Source organism: Oncorhynchus mykiss, chromosome 30 (assembly GCF_013265735.2).
Source record: "Oncorhynchus mykiss isolate Arlee chromosome 30, USDA_OmykA_1.1, whole genome shotgun sequence".
Taxonomy (NCBI): Eukaryota; Metazoa; Chordata; class Actinopteri; order Salmoniformes; family Salmonidae; genus Oncorhynchus; species Oncorhynchus mykiss.
Genome location: NC_050570.1, coordinates 2,049,209 through 2,067,596, shown reverse-complemented (window position 1 = coordinate 2,067,596; position 18,388 = coordinate 2,049,209). Strand labels below are relative to the sequence as shown.

The following is an 18,388-nucleotide window of genomic DNA, read 5'->3' as shown; positions in this document are numbered from 1 at the left end:
CCTCTCCCTGCCTCTCCCTGCCTCTCCCTGTCTCTCCCTGTCTCTCCCTGCCTCTCCCTGCCTCTCCCTGCCTCTCCCTGCCACTCCCTGTCTCTCCCTGCCTCTCCCTGCCTCTCCCTGCCTCTCCCTGTCTCTCCCTGTCTCTCCCTGCCTCTCCCTGCCTCTCCCTGCCTCTCCCTGCCTCTTACTACCTCTCCCTGCCTCTCCCTGCCTCTTACTACCTCTCCCTGCCTCTCCCTGTCTCTCCCTACCTCTCCCTGCCTCTCCCTACCTCTCCCTGCCTCTTACTACCTCTCCCTGTCTCCTACCCTACCTCTCCCTGCCTCTTACTACCTCTCACTGTCTCTCCCTGTCTCTCCCTGTCTCTCCCTGCCTCTCCCTGCCTCTCCCTGTCTCCTACCCTGCCTCTCCCTGCCTCTCCCTGCCTCTCCCTGCCTCTCCCTGTCTCTCCCTGTCTCTCCCTGCCTCTCCCTGCCTCTCCCTGCCACTCCCTGCCTCTCCCTGTCTCTCCCTGCCTATCCCTGCCTCTCCCTGTCTCTCCCTGTCTCTCCCTGCCTCTCCCTACCTCTCCCTGCCTCTTACTACCTCTCCCTGCCTCTCCCTGTCTCTCCCTACCTGCCTCTCCCTGTCTCTCCCTGTCTCTCCCTGCCTCTCCCTGCCTCTCCCTGCCTCTCCCTGCCTCTCCCTGCCACTCCCTGCCTCTCCCTGCCTCTCCCTGTCTCTCCCTACCTCTCCCTGCCTCTCCCTACCTCTCCCTGCCTCTTACTACCTCTCCCTGTCTCCTACCCTACCTCTCCCTGCCTCTTACTACCTCTCCCTGTCTCTCCCTGTCTCTCCCTGTCTCTCCATGTCTCTCCCTGTCTCTCCCTTCAACTAAATGACATTATCAGTGTCTCTCTGACAAATAACCTTCAGTGAAAATCTAATCTGAATATTGCTGAGACATTCTCTTTTAGAGAGAGACTCAAAGAAAGCGACAGTATTAGCATCCATCCTCCGTCCTCTCAACACAGTCAGCAGGAAACCTAGTGAGATTAGCATCCGTCCTCTGTCCTCACAACACAGTCAGCAGGAAACCTAGTGAGATTAGCATCCGTCCTCTCAACACAGTCAGCAGGAAACCTAGTGAGATTAGCATCCGTCCTCTCAACACAGTCAGCAGGAAACCTAGTGAGATTTTTTTTATTTATTTTTTTATTTATTTTACCTTTATTTAACCAGGCAAGTCAGTTAAGAACAAATTCTTATTTTCAATGACGGCCTGGGAACAGTGGGTTAACTGCCTGTTCAGGGGCAGAACGACAGATTTGTACCTTGTCAGCTCGGGGGTTTGAACTCGCAACCTTCCGGTTACTAGTCCAACGCTCTAACCACTAGGCTACCCTGCCGCCCCATAAGATTAGCATCCGTCCTCTCAACACAGTCAGCAGGAAACCTAGTGAGATTATCATCCGTCCTCTCAACACAGTCAGCAGGAAACCTAGTGAGATTAGCATCCGTCCTCTCAACACAGTCAGCAGGAAACCTAGTGAGATTAGCATCCGTCCTCTCAACGCAGTCAACAGGAAACCTAGTGAGATTAGCATCCATCCTCTCAACACAGTCAGCAGGAAACCTAGTGAGATTAGCAGCCGTCCTCTGTCCTCTCAACACAGTCAGCAGGAAACCTAGTGAGATTAGCAGCCGTCCTCTGTCCTCTCAACACAGTCAACAGGAAACCTAGTGAGATTAGCATCCGTCCTCTCAACACAGTCAGCAGGAAACCTAGTGAGATTAGCATCCGTCCTCTCAACACAGTCAGCAGGAAACCTAGTGAGATTAGCATCCATCCTCCGTCCTCTCAACACAGTCAGCAGGAAACCTAGTGAGATTAGCATCCGTCCTCTGTCCTCTCAACACAGTCAGCAGGAAACCTAGTGGGATTAGCATCCGTCCTCCGTCCTCTCAACACAGTCAGCAGGAAACCTAGTGAGATTAGCATCCGTCCTCTGTCCTCTCAACACAGTCAGCAGGAAACCTAGTGAGATTAGCATCCGTCCTCTCAACACAGTCAGCAGGAAACCTAGTGAGATTACCATCCGTCCTCTGTCCTCTCAACACAGTCAGCAGGAAACCTAGTGAGATTAGCATCCGTCCTCTCAACACAGTCAGCAGGAAACCTAGTGAGATTAGCATCCGTCCTCTCAACACAGTCAGCAGGAAACCTAGTGAGATTAGCAGCGTCCTCTCAACACAGTCAGCAGGAAACCTAGTGAGATTAGCATCCGTCCTCTCAACACAGTCAGCAGGAAACGTAGTGAGATTAGCATCCGTCCTCTCAACACAGTCATCAGGAAACCTAGTGAGATTAGCAGCCGTCCTCTCAGCACAGTCAACAGGAAACCTAGTGAGATTAGCATCCGTCCTCCGTCCTCTCAACACAGTCAACAGGAAACCTAGTGAGATTAGCATCCGTTATCGTGCATGGGACGTGTCTCCCTGTCAGGAATGCCATGCCACGGTTGCCCTTAGTTTGAAGATGTAATCCGGAGACAGGTGTTTTCTCCATCTCTTTAGCTGTCATAATCTAATTCCGCTGATTTCAAAACTTGATCCTCCAGAAAGTGGAGAGCAACACTACACAATACATTTGTTTTTAAAAGCCTCGTTCGACAACCAACACCAACTGACGAGCTTCTGTGGCAGACCAATCCGAACTCCTCTCTCGGCATGTCCAGCCTACTCATTATCTCAGCCCTCAGCCAATCATGGCTAGTGGGAAGGTTGCTTGCTTTTTTTCTGTCGCTTAACCAACAAGGCTCGTAATTTAACAATTGTATTCGTATTTAGAGATGGCATACAAGTTTGTTATTAAGCCAAATGGCTCTCCTGTGAAGTCGTAACTTGCGACATACGCCTAGTTTCCTGATTTGGGACACATATTGCCTGAGAGAAGTCATTTTGCCCAGTAGGTAAACATATTGCCTGAGATAAGTCATTTTGCCCGGTAGGTAAACATATTGACTGAGATAAGTCATTTTGCCCAGTAGGTAAACATATTGACTGAGATAAGTCATTTGGCCCAGTAGGTAAACATATTGACTGAGATAAGTCATTTGGCCCAGTAGGTAAACATATTGACTGAGATAAGTCATTTGGCCCAGTGGGTAAACATATTCCCTGGTAAATAGAGTACTAGAACTGAGTCTACATTCACTATCTGGGCCCGGTTTCCAATAGCGACGGAACGAAATTAGAGTATGACAGCTAAAGAGATGGAGAAAACACCTGTCTCCGGATTACATCTTCAAACTAAGGGCAACCGTGTTTTAACGATGCATCTTTCCTACAACTGCCGAAGATGCAACATGCATTTTCAGTCATGAGTCATGTGTCGATACCGATAGGATGGAAAGAAAGGCAGCGTTGCTCTCGGATCAGTTTTCTCCATTCAAACATTACCTTAAAGGGATTACTGCTATCAGATACTCATAGACTTCTTAGTCGTTGCGCTAACGCTAGTTAGCATTAGCTCACGAAACTAACCTCTAACTAGCTTCATACTGGGAACAACATTTTTTTTTATCCATGAGTTTAATTGACTCTGGTAAGTATCCCTTTAATAACAATATAATTATTCCACAACAGGGATTATGGATCAGCTCCTACAGAGGTATTATCACCCATGGCTGCAAATATTGAGGTGGTTTATTATAATGCTTACTCTATTGGGGGGGGGGGGGGGGGCAGCCAGTAACCTAGTGGTTAGAGCATTGGGCCAGGAACCAAAAGGTTGCTGGATAAAATCATAACCATATGATGTACATGCTACCTCATCAGCCCGACTAACCGGTGCCTGTATGTAGCCTCGCTACTGTTATATAGCCTTGCTACTGTTATAGCCTCTCTACTGTATATAGCCTCTCTACTGTTAGGAAGGAAGCATTTCATTGTAAGGTCACCTATTGGTTAGAGCCTGTAAGGAAGCATTTCACTGTAAGGTCACCTATTGGTTAGAGCCTGTAAGGAAGCATTTCACTGTAAGGTCACCTATTGGTTAGAGCCTGTAAGTAAGCATTTCACTGTAAGGTCACCTATTGGTTAGAGCCTGTAAGGAAGCATTTCACTGTAAGGTCACCTATTGGTTAGAGCCTGTAAGGAAGCATTTCACTGTAAGGTTTCACCTGTTGTATTCGGTGCACGTGACAAATAAACTTTGATCAAAAAATCTGTCGTTCTGCCCCTGAACAAGGCAGTTAACCCACTGTTCCTCAGTAGGCCGTCATTGTAATTAAGAATTTGTTCTCAAGTGACTTTCCTGGTTAAATTTAAATGTAAAAGTATCTATATAACAATAATCTAAGTAAATCTTTGGCACGTCATTGGGCCACATGTTGTTACTCATCATTAAATATATTGAGGCAAAATTACAGACAGTAGCCTACAATTAGCCAAATAGATCTCAATTGAATGAACATGAAATTGATTTCAACATTATTGAATTATATAGGCCTACACTCTTAGAAGGAAAGGTTCCTTAAAGGTTCTTCAGATGTCCTCATAGGAGAACCTTTTTTAGTTCCAGGTAGAACCATTTTTGGTTCCATGTAGAACCCTCTGTGGAAAGGGTTTTTACCTGGAACCAACAAAGATTTTTCAAAGGGTTCTCCTACGGGGGCAGCCGAAGAACCTTTTTAGGTTCTTAGATATCACCTTTTTTTTTCTAAGAGTGGATGTAGCCTACAGAGAAATCAGCAGGTGGGTAGTCTGGGAGTTGAGAGAGAGAACTTGGGTCAATACAAACGGCACAATTACTCTTGAAATGTGGACAAACGATTTTCGGAAAAAACGGATACTTGTGCCTTACAGCCCATTACCTAAACAATGAGTGGTTGAGCGCAAAACTGCAGATAACATAAGGCCAGATATTGTGGAAGAAGACTTGGCGTTCTTGTCAATTTCCTCTATCGCTTCAGAGAGGCCACACTCGTCCTGGAGATGTGGTGTCAGAGAGGAGACACCATAAAGAGTCACCTACAGCTGGAGATGTGGTGTCAGAGAGGAGACACCATAAAGAGTCACCTACAGCTGGAGATGTAGTGTCAGAGAGGAGACACCATAAAGAGTCACCTACAGCTGGAGATGTGGTGTCAGAGAGGAGACACCATAAATAGTCACCTACAGCTGGAGATGTGGTGTCAGAGAGGAGAAGACATAAAGAGTCACCTACAGCTGGAGATGTGGCGTCAGAGGGGAGACACCACAAAGAGTCACCTACAGCTGAAGATGTGGTGTCAGAGAGGAGACACCATAAAGTCACCTACAGTTGGCTAGTCCTCTCTGTCAGAAACTGTGTTGCATCATAGTTAGTTATCTGTCTCATGCTAGACTCCCAGGATCCCCTGGACCAGCATGGGGTATGAGAGCCTGAACACACACACACCCAACCAGCCCCCCAACCAGCCTCCCAACCAGCCTCCCAACCAGCCCCCCAACCAGCCCCCCAACCAGCCTCCCAACCAGCCCCCCAACCAGCCCCCCAACCAGCCTCCCAACCAGCCCCCCAACCAGCCCCCCAACGAGCCCCCCAACCAGCCCCCCAACCAGCCCCCCAACCAGCCCACCAACCAGCCCACCAACCAGCCTCCCAACCAGCCCACCAACCAGCCCACCAACCAGCCTCCCAACCAGCCCACCAACCAGCCCACCAACCCCCCTCCCAACCAGCCCACCAACCAGCCCACCCACCAGCCTCCCAACCAGCCCACCAAACCAACCTCACCGCTTCAGTAATAACGACCGCATTGGAGCGTCTCGAAATAGTTTTTCCAAGAACCAACGAATGGAGAAAAGGAAGTCAGTGTAGACATTCAAATGAACCCGTTTTATCAAAAATAATTTAACCTCAATGTCCTCAAAGGCAAAGACAGTCAGTCCCCTTATCTGATTTGAACACCACTGCGTTCCCTTTTACGTTTCTCCTGATATCGTACTCTGAGGCTTCGGGGCCCGTGTCCCACATCGCACCCTATTCCCTATGTAGTGCACTACTTTTGACCAGAGTCCAGCAGAAGTACTGCACTATGTAGGGAATATGGTGCCATGTGAGACTAAGCCTTTGTTTAAATACCTGCCTACTGAAGTTTCTTGTCTTTGATAAAAAGCACAGCAACCTGATTGAATAAGTCTTTTTGCTGGGCCCTGGAAGAAAGTGGGGATAGAAGCTGAATCTAAAATGAAATCTTTAATTGAGGAGAGTGTCAGAGGGGTTGATTAACACTGTTCTGAGTAATAAGATGGGAATCCAGCTGTTCTGAGAAACACGATGGGAATCCAGCTGTTCTGGGTAATAAGATGGGAATCCAGCTGTTCTGGGTAATAAGATGGGAATCCAGCTGTTCTGGGTAATAAGATGGGAATCCAGCTGTTCTGAGTAATGAGATGGGAATCCAGCTACCTCTATACTGTTTCTCTCTCCCTTATTCTATACCTCTATCCTGTTTCTCTCTCCCTCAGCCCATGCCTCTATCCTGTTTCTCTCTCCCTCAGCCCATACCTCTATCCTGTTTCTCTCTCCCTTATTCTATACCTCTATCCTGTTTCTCTCTCCCTTATACCATACCTCTATCCTGTTTCTCTCTCCCTCAGCCCATGCCTCTATCCTGTTTCTCTCTCCCTTATTCTATACCTCTATCCTGTTTCTCTCTCCCTTATTCTATACCTCTATCCTGTTTCTCTCTCCCTTATTCCATACCTCTATCCTGTTTCTTTCTCCCTTATTCCATACCTCTATCCTGTTTCTCTCTCCCTTATTCCATACCTCTATCCTGTTTCTCTCTCCCTTATTCCATACCTCTATCCTGTTTCTCTCTCCCTTATTCTATACCTCTATCCTGTTTCTCTCTCCCTCAGCCCATACCTCTATCCTGTTTCTCTCTCCCTTATTCCATACCTCTATTCTGTTTCTCTCACCCTTACTCCTTAAAGAACTATAACTCTCTGAGAGTTCTGTGGCTACTGGCTTCTAAAGTCCCATCGCAACTAATACAATCTGAACCCGTCCAGTTGAGTGTAGATTTTCCCAGAAGGCACTGCTTGACAATGTGATTTTCATTTTTTATGCCTAGTGAAGAAAAGTACTGTTTGAGTCTGTAACTGTGTTTCACAACATCTTTATAACCCAAGGACTGGCAAAACTAAAGCAGGGGGGGGGGGGTTCAGTGCCTTGCTCACTTACGGTCACAGGATTTGATACCAGCAACCCTCCAGTGACCAGTTACCTTCCGCCAGATTAGTCCTGTCTTATCCAGGATTCAAAATGGCAACCCTCCGGTTGCTGACTCGCCTCTCTAACCGCCAGGCTACCTGCCCTGTGTGTGTGTGTGTGTGTGTGTGTGTGTTCGTTCACAGTGTGTTTTATTGGCAGGTTCAAGGGCTGTACTCAGATCTGTCTCTCTGTGTGTGTTTATAGTGTGTTTCAGTGGCAGTTACGGTAAGGGCTGTTCTGAGATCTGTCTCTCTCTGTGTGTTTATAGTGTGTTTCAGTGGCAGTTACGGTAAGGGCTGTTCTGAGATCTGTTTGTGCACCAACAACGGGACCTGTAACCCCATCGATGGATCCTGTCAGTGTTTCCCTGGTTGGATAGGAGAAGACTGCTCTCACAGTACGTATGTCTCTCCCTCTGTCTCTCTCTCTCTCTCTCTCTCTCTCTCCCTCTCTCTCCCCCTCTCTCTCTCTCTCTCTCTCTCTCTCTCTCTCTCTCTCTCTCTCTCTCTCTCTCTCTCTCTCTCTCTCTGTCTCTGTCTCTGTCTCTGTCTCTCTCTCTCTCTATCTCTCTCTCTCTGTCTCTATCTCTCACTCACTCACTCACTCTCTCTGTCTCTGTCTCTCTCTCTCTCTCTCCCTCTGTCTCTCTCTCTCTCTCTCTCTATCTCTCTCTCTCTATCTATCTCTCTCTCTCTCTCTCTCTCTCTCTCTCTCTCTCTGTCTCTATCTCTCACTCACTCACTCACTCACACTCTCTCTCTCTCTGTCTCTCTCTCTCTCTCTCCCTCTGTCTTTCTCTCTCTCTCTCTCTCTCTCTCTCTATCTCTATCTCTATCTCTATCTCTCTCTCTCTCCCTCTGTCTCTCTCTCTCTCTCTCTCTCTATCTCTCTCTCTCTATCTCTCTATCTCTCTCTCTCTCTCTCTCTCTCTCTCTCTCTCTCTCTGTCTCTATCTCTCACTCACTCACTCACTCACTCACTCACTCACTCACACTCTCTCTCTCTCTCTCTCTCTCCAATTTCAATTCTAAGGACTTTATTGGCATGGGAAAGATATGTTTACATTGCCAAAGCAAGTGAAATAAACCAAAGTGATAAGCGACAAAAAAACAACAACAACAAAGAACATAACATAATGTCCAGGATGAAAAAGCTAAAGACGTTTAACGTGTTACATTATCAACTATGTTCAGTGTTTTTAACGATGTGCAAATAGTTGTAGTATCATTAGTAGGGGAAGATGAATAAACAGATAAATATAGGTATTTACTATGTTGTTTGTGCTCCTCTGGTCTCCATGTTGTCATGGCAACAAGTCACAAATCTTGCTTGCACATTTTCAGTATTTCGCCAAACATAAATGGGGGTCTATCAATGTTTTGATTCATTTTCTCTTTTGATTTGTGGGTCTGTGTGATCAGTGGGAAATATGTCTCTCTAATATGGTCATACATTGGGCAGGAGGTTAGAAAGTGCAGCTCAGTTTCCACCTCATTTTGTGGGCAGTGAGCACATAGCCTGTCTTCTCTTGAGAGCCATGTCTGCCTAGGGCGGCCTTTCTCAATAGCAAGGCTATGCTCACTGAGTCTGTACATAGTCAAAGCTTTCCTTAAGTTTGATTGTTTCTCATGTGTCAAGTAATTATCTTTTTGTTTTCTCATGATTTGGTTCGTTCTAAATGTGTCTGTCCTGGGGTTCTGTGGGGTGTGTTTGTGTTTGTGAACAGAGCCCCAGGACCAGCTTGCTGAGGGGACTCTTCTCCAGGTTCATCTCTCTGTAGATGAGGGTTTTGTGGTGGAATGTTTGGGAACCACTTCCTTTTAGGTGGTTGTAGAATTTAAGTTATTTTCAGGATTTTGATCGTGTATCGTCTTAATTCTGCTCTGCATGCGTTATTTTGTGTTTTTTGGATCTTTTTGCAGAATTCTGCGTGCAGAGTCTCAATTTGGTGTTTGCCCCATTTTGTGAATTCTTGGTTGGTGAGTGGACCCCAGACCTCACAACCATAAAGGGCAATGGGTTCTATAAACTGATTCAATAATTGTTTTTGCCAGATCCTAATCGGTATGTCAAGTTTTATATTCCTTTTGATGGCATAGAAAGCCTTGTCTCTTAATAAATCGTTCAGACTTTAATTTTAAAAAATGTATTTCACCTTTAACCAGGTAGGCTAGTTGAGAACAAGTCCTCATTTACAACTGCAACCTGGCCAAGATAAAGCAAAGCAGTGTGACACAAACAACACACGGAGTTACACATGGAGTAAACGATAAACAAGCCAATAACACAAACAAGTCAATGACACAGTAGAGAAAAGAAAGTCTATATACAGTGTTTGCAAAAGGCATGAGGAGGTAGGCAATAAATAGGCCACAGGAGCGAATAATTACAATTTAGCAGATTAACACTGGAGTGATAAATGAGCAGATGATGATGTGCAGGTAGAGATACTGGTGTGCAAAAGAGCAGAAAATAATAAAAAATAAAAACAGTATGGGGATGAGGTAGGTAGATTCAGTGGGACATTTACAGCTGCAGCGTTTGGTTAGCTGCTCAGATAGTTGATGTTTAAAGTTGGTGAGGGAAATAAAAGTCTCCACCTTCAGCGATTTTTGCAATTCGTTCCAGTCACTGGCAGCAGAGAACTGGAAGGAAAGGCGGCCAAATGAGGTGTTGCCTTTGGGGATGACCAGTGAGATATACCTGCTGGAACGTGTGCTACGTACGGGTGGGTGTTGTTATCGTGACCAGTGAACTGAAATAAGGCGGCATTTAACCTAGCATAGACTTATAGATGACCTGGAGCCAGTGGGTCTGGCGACGAATATGTAGTGAGGGCCAGCCGACTAGAGCATACAGGTCGCAGTGGTGGGTGGTATAAGGTGATTTGGTAACAAAACGGATGGCACTGTGATAAACTGCATCCAGTTTGCTGAGTAGAGTTTTGGAAGCTATTTTGTAGATGACATCGCCGAAGTCGAGGATCGGTAGGATAGTCCGTTTTAGGGTAAGTTTGGCGGCGTGAGTGAAGGAGGCTTTGTTGCGAAATAGGAAGCCGATTCTAGATTTGATTTTGGATTGGAGCTGTTTAATATGAGTCTGGAAGGAGAGTTTACAGTCTAACCAGACACCTAGGTATTTATAGTTGTCCACATATTCTAGGTCGGAACCGTCCAGGGTGGTGATGCTAGTCGGGCGGGTGGGTGCTGGCAGCGAACGGTTGAAAAGCATGCATTTGGTTTTACTAGCGTTTAAGAGGAGTTGGAGGCCACGGAAGTAGTGTTGTATGGCATTGAAGCTCGTTTGGAGGTTAGTTAGCACAGTGTCCAAGGAAGGGCCAGAGGTATACAGAATGGTGTCGTCTGCGTAGAGGTGTATCAGGGAATCGCCTGCAGCAAGAGCGACATCATTGATAAAAACAGAGAAAAGAGTCAGCCCGAGAATTGAACCCTGTGGCACCCCCATAGAGACTGCCAGAGGTTCGGACAACATGCCCTCCAATTTGACACACTGAACTCTATCTGAGAAGTAGTTGATGAACCAGGCGAGGCAGTCATTTGAGAAACCAAGGCTGTTGAGTCTGCCAATAAGAATACGGTGATTGACAGAGTCGAAAGCCTTGGCCAGGTCGATGAAGACACAGTACACAGTACTGTCTTTTATCAATGGCGGTTATGATATTGTTTAGTACCTTGAGCGTGGCTGAGGTGCACCCGTGAACGGCTCGGAAACCGGATTGCACAGCGGAGAAGGTACGGTGGAATTCGGGAGGGGGAGCCAGGAGGAAAGCATGACCAGCCGTTGATAAATGCTTATTGAAATTTTCGATTATCATGGATTTATCAGTGGTGACCATGTTACCTAGCCTCAGTGCCTCAGTGCTGGGCTCGTATTCTCCATGAACTTTACAGTGTCCCAAAACTTTTTTGGAGTTAGAGCTACAGGATGCGAATTTCTGCTTGGAAAAGCTAGACTTTACATTCCTGACTGACTGCGTGTATTGGTTCCTGACTTCCCTGAACAGTTGCATATCGCGGGGACTATTCGATGCTATTGCAGTCTGCCACAGGATGTTTTTGTGCTGGTCAAGGGCAGTCAGGTCTGGAGTGAACCAAGGGCTATATCTGTTCTTAGTTCTGCATTTTCTGAATGGGGCATGCTTATATAAGATGGTGAAGAAGTTACTTTTAAAGAATGACCAGGCATCCTCGACTTATTGTTACAGATGTCAACAAATGAGGGTGCCTGGGGACACGCAGGGCCTGGGTTTACCTCCACATCACCCGAGGCACAGAGGAGGAGTAGGATGAGGGTACGGCTAAAGGCTATCAAAACTGGTCGCCTGAAGCATTGGGGACAAAGAATAAAAGGAGCAGATTTCTGGGCATGGTAGAATAGATTTAGGGCATAATGTGCAGACAGGGGTATGGTGGGGTGCGGGTACAGCGGCGGTAAGCCCAGGCACTGAGTGATGATAAGAGAGGTTGTATTTCTGGATAAACTGGTTATAATGGGTGAGGTCACCGCATGTGTGGGAGGTGGGACAAAGGAGGTATCAGAGGTATGATGAGTGGAACTAGGGGCTCCGTTGTATACTGTTGTTTAGGTTAGTTATCATTGTTTAAGTTTACAAGGCATATTGTAACATGAGAGAGATATACAGCGAGGCATAAAGTAATCACAGGTGTTGATTGGGAGAGCTAGCTAAGACAACAACGGGTGACAAACAACAGCTAATCAGCTAAAACAACAACAGGTAAAATGGCAATGACTGGGCAGAGAGGGTCGGTTAACTACACACAGAGAATGGGTTCGCGGCTGGGGCCGATAGATAAACAAGAAATAAACAGAATGGAGTTCCGTGATTAATGATTAATGGACAGTCCAGCAGGCATCAGCTATGTAGCCAAGTGATCATAGGGTCCAGGGGACGGCAATAGAAGGAACAGGGAAGCCGTGGAGTAGTGGCACGCGGGCGACACGGCGTTTAAAGTTAGTAGCCCAGGGCTAGTAGAACCGACGGAGGCCGGTTGAAGGCACAGCGGATGGAGTATTCATCGGCAGACCAGTCGTGGTGGTGCGGCAGGGCGCCGTGTCGACAAAGGATCCAAGCCAGGTGGCGAAAGAGGTATTGTAGTTTTAGTAATTTAGTTTTCTAGCCGGGCGATGCGCCTGGCTCACGGCTAACTGGTGCTAGTTTCGGGGCAGGACAGTTAGCCACTATAGCCACTCGGTCGCAGCGGTGATCCAGTGCCAAGGTCCAGAGCTTACGGCAAGGATCTGGTGGAGTAGTGTGTTCTAGCCGTGTTTGGGTGGAGTCCGGGTGAACAACTGAGCAGGTCGGGAGGTAGGCCTCAGGGATAGCTTCGGTACTGGGTAACTCGGTGGGTGCTAGCTAGCTGTGAAGATCAGGAGTAATGGTCCAGGGATTATGGCAGGAATCCTGCATTGTAGTGGCGAGACAGTCCGTTACTGATAGGCTGGCGAGTATTATCCAGGCTAAAACATTTTTTTTAAAGGGCTGGTGTCTGTTCAGAAAAGGTAAAGTTCGCTAGCAGTGGCTAACAATGACTAAATAGCTTGTAGCTAATTAGCTGGTTAGCTTCTGATGGCTAAGTGGTTCTTGCTATAAGGTCTAAAAAATAAAAAATAATAGCGGTTCTGTATCATCCTACAATGTGATTTTCTGGATGTTTTTCTCTCATTTTGTCTATCATAGTTGAAGTGTACCTATGATGAAAATTACAGGCCTCTCTCATCTTTTTAAGTGGGAGAACTTGCACAATTGGTGGCTGACTAAATACTTTTTTGCCCCACTGTATATGTTGAAGAGGGTGGGGCTCAAGCTGCATCCCTGTCTCACCCCACAACCCCGTGGAAATAAATATGTGTATTTATTGACAATTTTAACTGCACACTTGTTGTTTTGTGTACAATGATTTTATAATATGGTATGTCCCCCCCCAAACACTGTTTTCCATCAATTTATATAGCAGACCCTCATGCCAAATTGAGTCAAGCTTTTTCATTTTGTCTATCAACAAAGCATGAACAAAACTTTGCTTTTGTTTTGTTTGTTGGTCAATTAGGGTGTGCAAGGTGCAGACATGGTCTGTCGTACCTATTTTGGTAAGAAGACAATTTCACATTTGCTCAGGACATTGTTTTCGCTGAGGAAATGTTGGAGTCTGCTGTTGATGATACTGCAGAAGATGCCACTGTAGTTATTGGGGTCAGATTTGTCTCCACTTTTGTGGATTGAGGTGATCAAATGCTGGGGAAGATGCCAGAGCTGAGGATAATGTTGAAAAGTTTAACCTTTCTAGCGTGGAACCCCTCGACAACATTCTGCTTAAAAGGCAGCGTGCGAAATTGTAAAATACTTTTGGGAAATGTGTAAATTTCACACATTAAAGTGGGGATTCTATTGTGGGGATATACAGTGGCTTGCGAAAGTATTCATCCCCTTGGCATTTTTCCTATTTTGTTGTTGTTTGTTCCTATTTTGTTGCCTTACAACCTGGAATAAAAATAGATTTTACAGGGGGGGTTGTATCATTTGATTTACACAACATGCCTACCACTTTGAAGATGCAACATATTTTATTATTGTGAAACAAACAGGAAATAAGACAAAAAAAATGAAAAACTTGAACGTGCATAACTATTCACCCTCCCAAAGTCAATACTTTGTACAGCCACATTTTGCAGAAATTACAGCTGCAAGTATCTTGGCGTATGTCTCTACAAGCTTGGCACATCTAGCCACTGGGATTTTGCCCATTCTTCAAGGCAAAACTGCTCCAGCTCCATCAAGTTGGATTGGTTCTGCTGGTGTACAGCAATCTTTAAGTCATACCACAGATTCTCAATAGGATTGAGGTCTGGGCTTTGACTAGGCCATTCCAAGACATTTACATGTTTCCCCTTAAACCACTCGAGTGTTGCTTTAGCAGTATGCTTAGGGCCATTGTCCTGCTGGAAGGTGAACCTCCGTCCCAGTCTCAAATCTCTGGAAGACTGAAACAGGTTTCCCTCAAGAATTTCCCTGTATTTAGCACCATCCATCATTCCTTCAATTCTAACCAGTTTTCCAGTCCCTGCCGATGAAAAACACCGGATGGGGTTCTCAGGGTGACGAGAGGTGTTGAATTTGCGCAAGACATAGCATTTTCCTTGATGGCCAAAAAGCTCAATTTTAGTCTTATCTGACCAGAGGACCTTCTTCCATATGTTTGGGGAGTCTCCCACATGCCTTTTGGCGAACACCAAACGTGTTTGCTTATTTCTTTCTGTTCTTTCCTGTTTGGGCTAGGGGGCAGCATTTTCACTTTTGGATGAAAGGTGTGCCCAGAGTAAACTGCCTCCTACTCTTTCCCAGATGGGAATATATGCATATTATTACTGGTGGCTGGAAAACACTCTGAAGTTTCTAAAACTGTTTGAATTATGTCTGTGAGTATAACAGAACTCATATGGCAGACGAAAACCTGAGAAGAAATCCAAACATGAAGTGAGAACTCAATTTTGAAAACAGTGCCATTTGAAGTCCATTTTAGATATGGATGTGCATGCACTTCCTAGGGCTTCCACAAGATGTCACCGTCTTTAGATTCTGGTTGTATGATTCTACTATAAAGGTGGGGCTCATAATAGCTCTTTGAGTGAGTGGTCTGACAGAAAGCCTAGGTCTCATTGCGCGGGGGCACGAGAGAGTGTTCTTCCGTTCCAATGCGTTTCTTCAGACAATGAAATTCTCCGGTTGGAACTTTATTGCTGATTAATGTTTGTTCTGGAGGAATTGCTCGTGCTTTTTGAGGATGGAATGCTGGGCTGAACAAGCTATCAACAAGTGGCTAAATGGCTTTATGGAACTTTATGGAACAAATCAGTCATTTATTGTCGAACTGGGATTCCTGGAACTGCCTTCTGATGAAGATATTCAAAGGTAAGTGTATATTTATAGTGTTTTTTGTAGCTTCTGTTGATGCCAAAATTGCGACTATTTCTTTGGCTAATTTGGGTTCTGAGCACTGTTCTCAGATTATTCTTTTTCCGTAAAGTTTTTTTGAAATCAGACACAGCGGTTGCATAGAGGAGAAGTCGTTTATCTTTAATTCTGTGAATAACACTTGCATCTTTTATCAATGTTTATTGTGAGTATTTCTGCAAAATCACCGGATGTTTTGGAATCAAAACATTACTGCACGTAACGCTGAGATTTTTTTATATATATATAAAAATATATATATATATGCACATTATCGAACAAAACACACAATACATGTATAACATGATGCTCTATGAGTGTCATCTGATGAAGATAATCAAAGGTTAGTGATTCATTTTATCTATATTTCTGCTTTTGTGACTATCTTTGGCTGTGAAAAATGGCTGTGTGTTTTTTTGGATTTGGTGGTGATCTAACATAAATATATGTTGTGTTTTCCCTGTAAAACATTTTAAAAATCGGACACGATGGGTAGATTAACAAGATGTTTATCTTTTCATTTGCTGTATTGGACTTGTTAATGTGTGAAAGTAAAATATTTCTAAAGAATATTTTTTTAATTTCCCTTTTCAGCTGAATGGGAGGGGGTGTTCCCTTTGAGTTTCCCACGCCACCTTTTCAGCTGAATGGGAGGGGGTGTTCCCTTTGAGTTTCCCACGCCACCTTTTCAGCTGAATGGGAGGGGGTGTTCCCTTTGAGTTTCCCACGCCACCTTTTCAGCTGAATGGGAGGGGGTGTTCCCTTTGAGTTTCCCACGCCACCTTTTCAGCTGAATGGGAGGGGGTGTTCCCTTTGAGTTTCCCACGCCACCTTTTCAGCTGAATGGGAGGGGGTGTTCCCTTTGAGTTTCCCACATGCCTTTTGGCGAACACTTTAAGCAATGGCTTTTTTCTGGCCACCCTTCCGTAAAGCCCTGTGGAGTGTACGGCTTAAAGTGGTCCTATGGACAGATTCTCCAATCTCCGCCGTGGAGCTTTGCAGCTCCTTCAGGGTAATCTTTGGTCTCTTTGTTGCCTCTCTGATTAATGCCCTCCTTGCCTGGTCTGTGAGTTTTGGTGGGCGGCCCTCTCTTTAATGGTGCTCCGTGGGATGTTCAAAGTTTCAGATATTTTTTTTATAACCCAACCCTGATCTCTACTTCTCCACAACTTTGTCCCTGACCTGTTTGGAGAGCTTCTTGGACTTCATAGTACCACTTGCTTAGTGGTGTTGCAGAGTCTGGGACCTTTCAGAACAGGTGTATACATACTGAGATCATGTGACAGATCACACAGGATTGCACACAGGAGGACATTTTCTGTTGAGATTATTACCTTATTAATTTCTAGCCAGCTGTGACATAGGTCTGCTTTATATCAAATTAGCATACCCCCTGAGTCTCTTCCCTGTGTCACACCTGGTAGTTTAGTGGATGGGAACTACCAGCTCTTTAACCTAGAAGGCAACCAGTGGGTCCATCTCTCTTTCTCTCTCTCTCTCTCTCTCTCTCTCTCTCCCCCTTTCTCTCATTCTCTCTATTCCCATTCTCTCTCTCTCTCTCTCTCTCTCTCTCTCTCTCTCTCTGTCTCTCTCTCTCTCTCTCACGTTCTCTCTATTCCCATTTTCTCTCATTCTCTTTACTACTCTCTTGATCTCTCTAACTCAAACAACTCACATGAGTTATATATCACTCAATGGCAAAGACTGGAATCAGATGGTTTAAAGCATCATGCCATGAAAAATAATATACTTTATCCACCATAGTAAGTAGTCTGTCATAGTGTGTTTAGCCCACTTTACATAAGACACTAAGGGTGTCTGGTATTGGTTAAAATCAGGAAGGCCTATGACTGATGGGTGTGTGTTTGAAGCGTGTGTGTGTGTGTGTGTGTCCTGTTGACTGAGTCTCTGCCTGGCTGTCAGTTTGTGAGTGCAGGTGTAGTCCTGGTGTAGGTCTCATAGCACACAGCATAGCCGTCAGCTCACACACAGACACACAGTGGCATCTACTGGCCTTCCAACGGTACTGCAGCAGACAGACACACCGAGACGTCTACTGGTAGTCTAACGATACTGATTCAGACAGACACAGTGACATCTACTGGCAGTCCAATGGCACTGCAGCAGACAGACACACAGTGACATCTACTGGCAGTCTGATGGTACTGCAGCAGACAGACACAGTGACATCTACTGGCAGTCTAATGGTACTGCAGTGTGTATACAGTATAGTAATCCTGTGGGATGAAAATATTGCACAAAGATTGCATATTAGTCTTACTAGTATGTCACACATGGTATATTATATCATGTTCAATTATATTATATAACTGTGAAGGCACCATTGAATAAACTAAGGCCATTGTAAGAGCCTCATCAGTCACATATTTAAACAGGCATTTCTTCTTTTATTCATGAGGAATTTGATACACTGTGAACATTGTCTCTGATGTTGATGCCACAGCCTACCATGTTCCCTCTCCATTATAGTTCAGTCTTTACTGGGCTGCAGTGCCTTGTGACTTGTGTTTTTCTCTCCGGTTTGGCGGTGTTCTCTGTGGTTTGGTGGTGTTCTCTGTGGTCTGGTGTTGTTCTCTCCGGTTTGGTGGTGTTCTCTGTGGTCTGGTGTTGTTCTCTCCGGTTTAGTGTTGTTCTCTCTGGTTTGGTGTTGTTCTCTCTGGTTTGGTGGTGTTCTCTGTGGTCTGGTGTTGTTCTCTCCGGTTTGGTGGTGTTCTCTGGGGTTTGGTGTTGTTCTCTCCGGTTTGGTGGTGTTCTCTGTGGTTTGGTGGTGTTCTCTGGGGTTTAGTGTTCTCTGGTTTGGTGGTGTTCTCTGGGGTTTGGTGTTGTTCTCTCTGGTTTGGTGTTGTTCTCTCTGGTTTGGTGTTGTTCTCTGTGGTTTGGTGTTGTTCTCTGTGGTTTGGTGGTGTTCTCTGGGGTTTAGTGTTCTCTGGTTTGGTGTTGTTCTCTCTGGTTTGGTGTTGTTCTCTCTGGTTTGGTGTTGTTCTCTCTGGTTTGGTGTTGTTCTCTCTTGTTTGGTGTTGTTCTCTGGGGTTTAGTGTTCTCTGGTTTGGTGTTGTTCTCTCTGGTTTGGTGTTGTTCTCTCTGGTTTGGTGTTGTTCTCTCCGGTTTGGTGGTGTTCTCTGGGGTTTGGT

The 18,388-nt window shown here is 45.5% G+C and overlaps 1 protein-coding gene across 1 annotated transcript in view; it reads left to right on the top strand.

The window, feature by feature from the left end:
- The window catches only part of megf11 (multiple EGF-like-domains 11), a 328,088-nt gene that overhangs the window by 278,232 nt on the left and 31,468 nt on the right, over positions 1-18,388 (top strand). Inside the window, exon 13 of the mRNA XM_036968560.1 lies at positions 7,515-7,643. Coding sequence (XP_036824455.1) covers positions 7,515-7,643 — 129 coding nt within the window. The remainder of the gene's footprint in view (positions 1-7,514; positions 7,644-18,388) is intronic.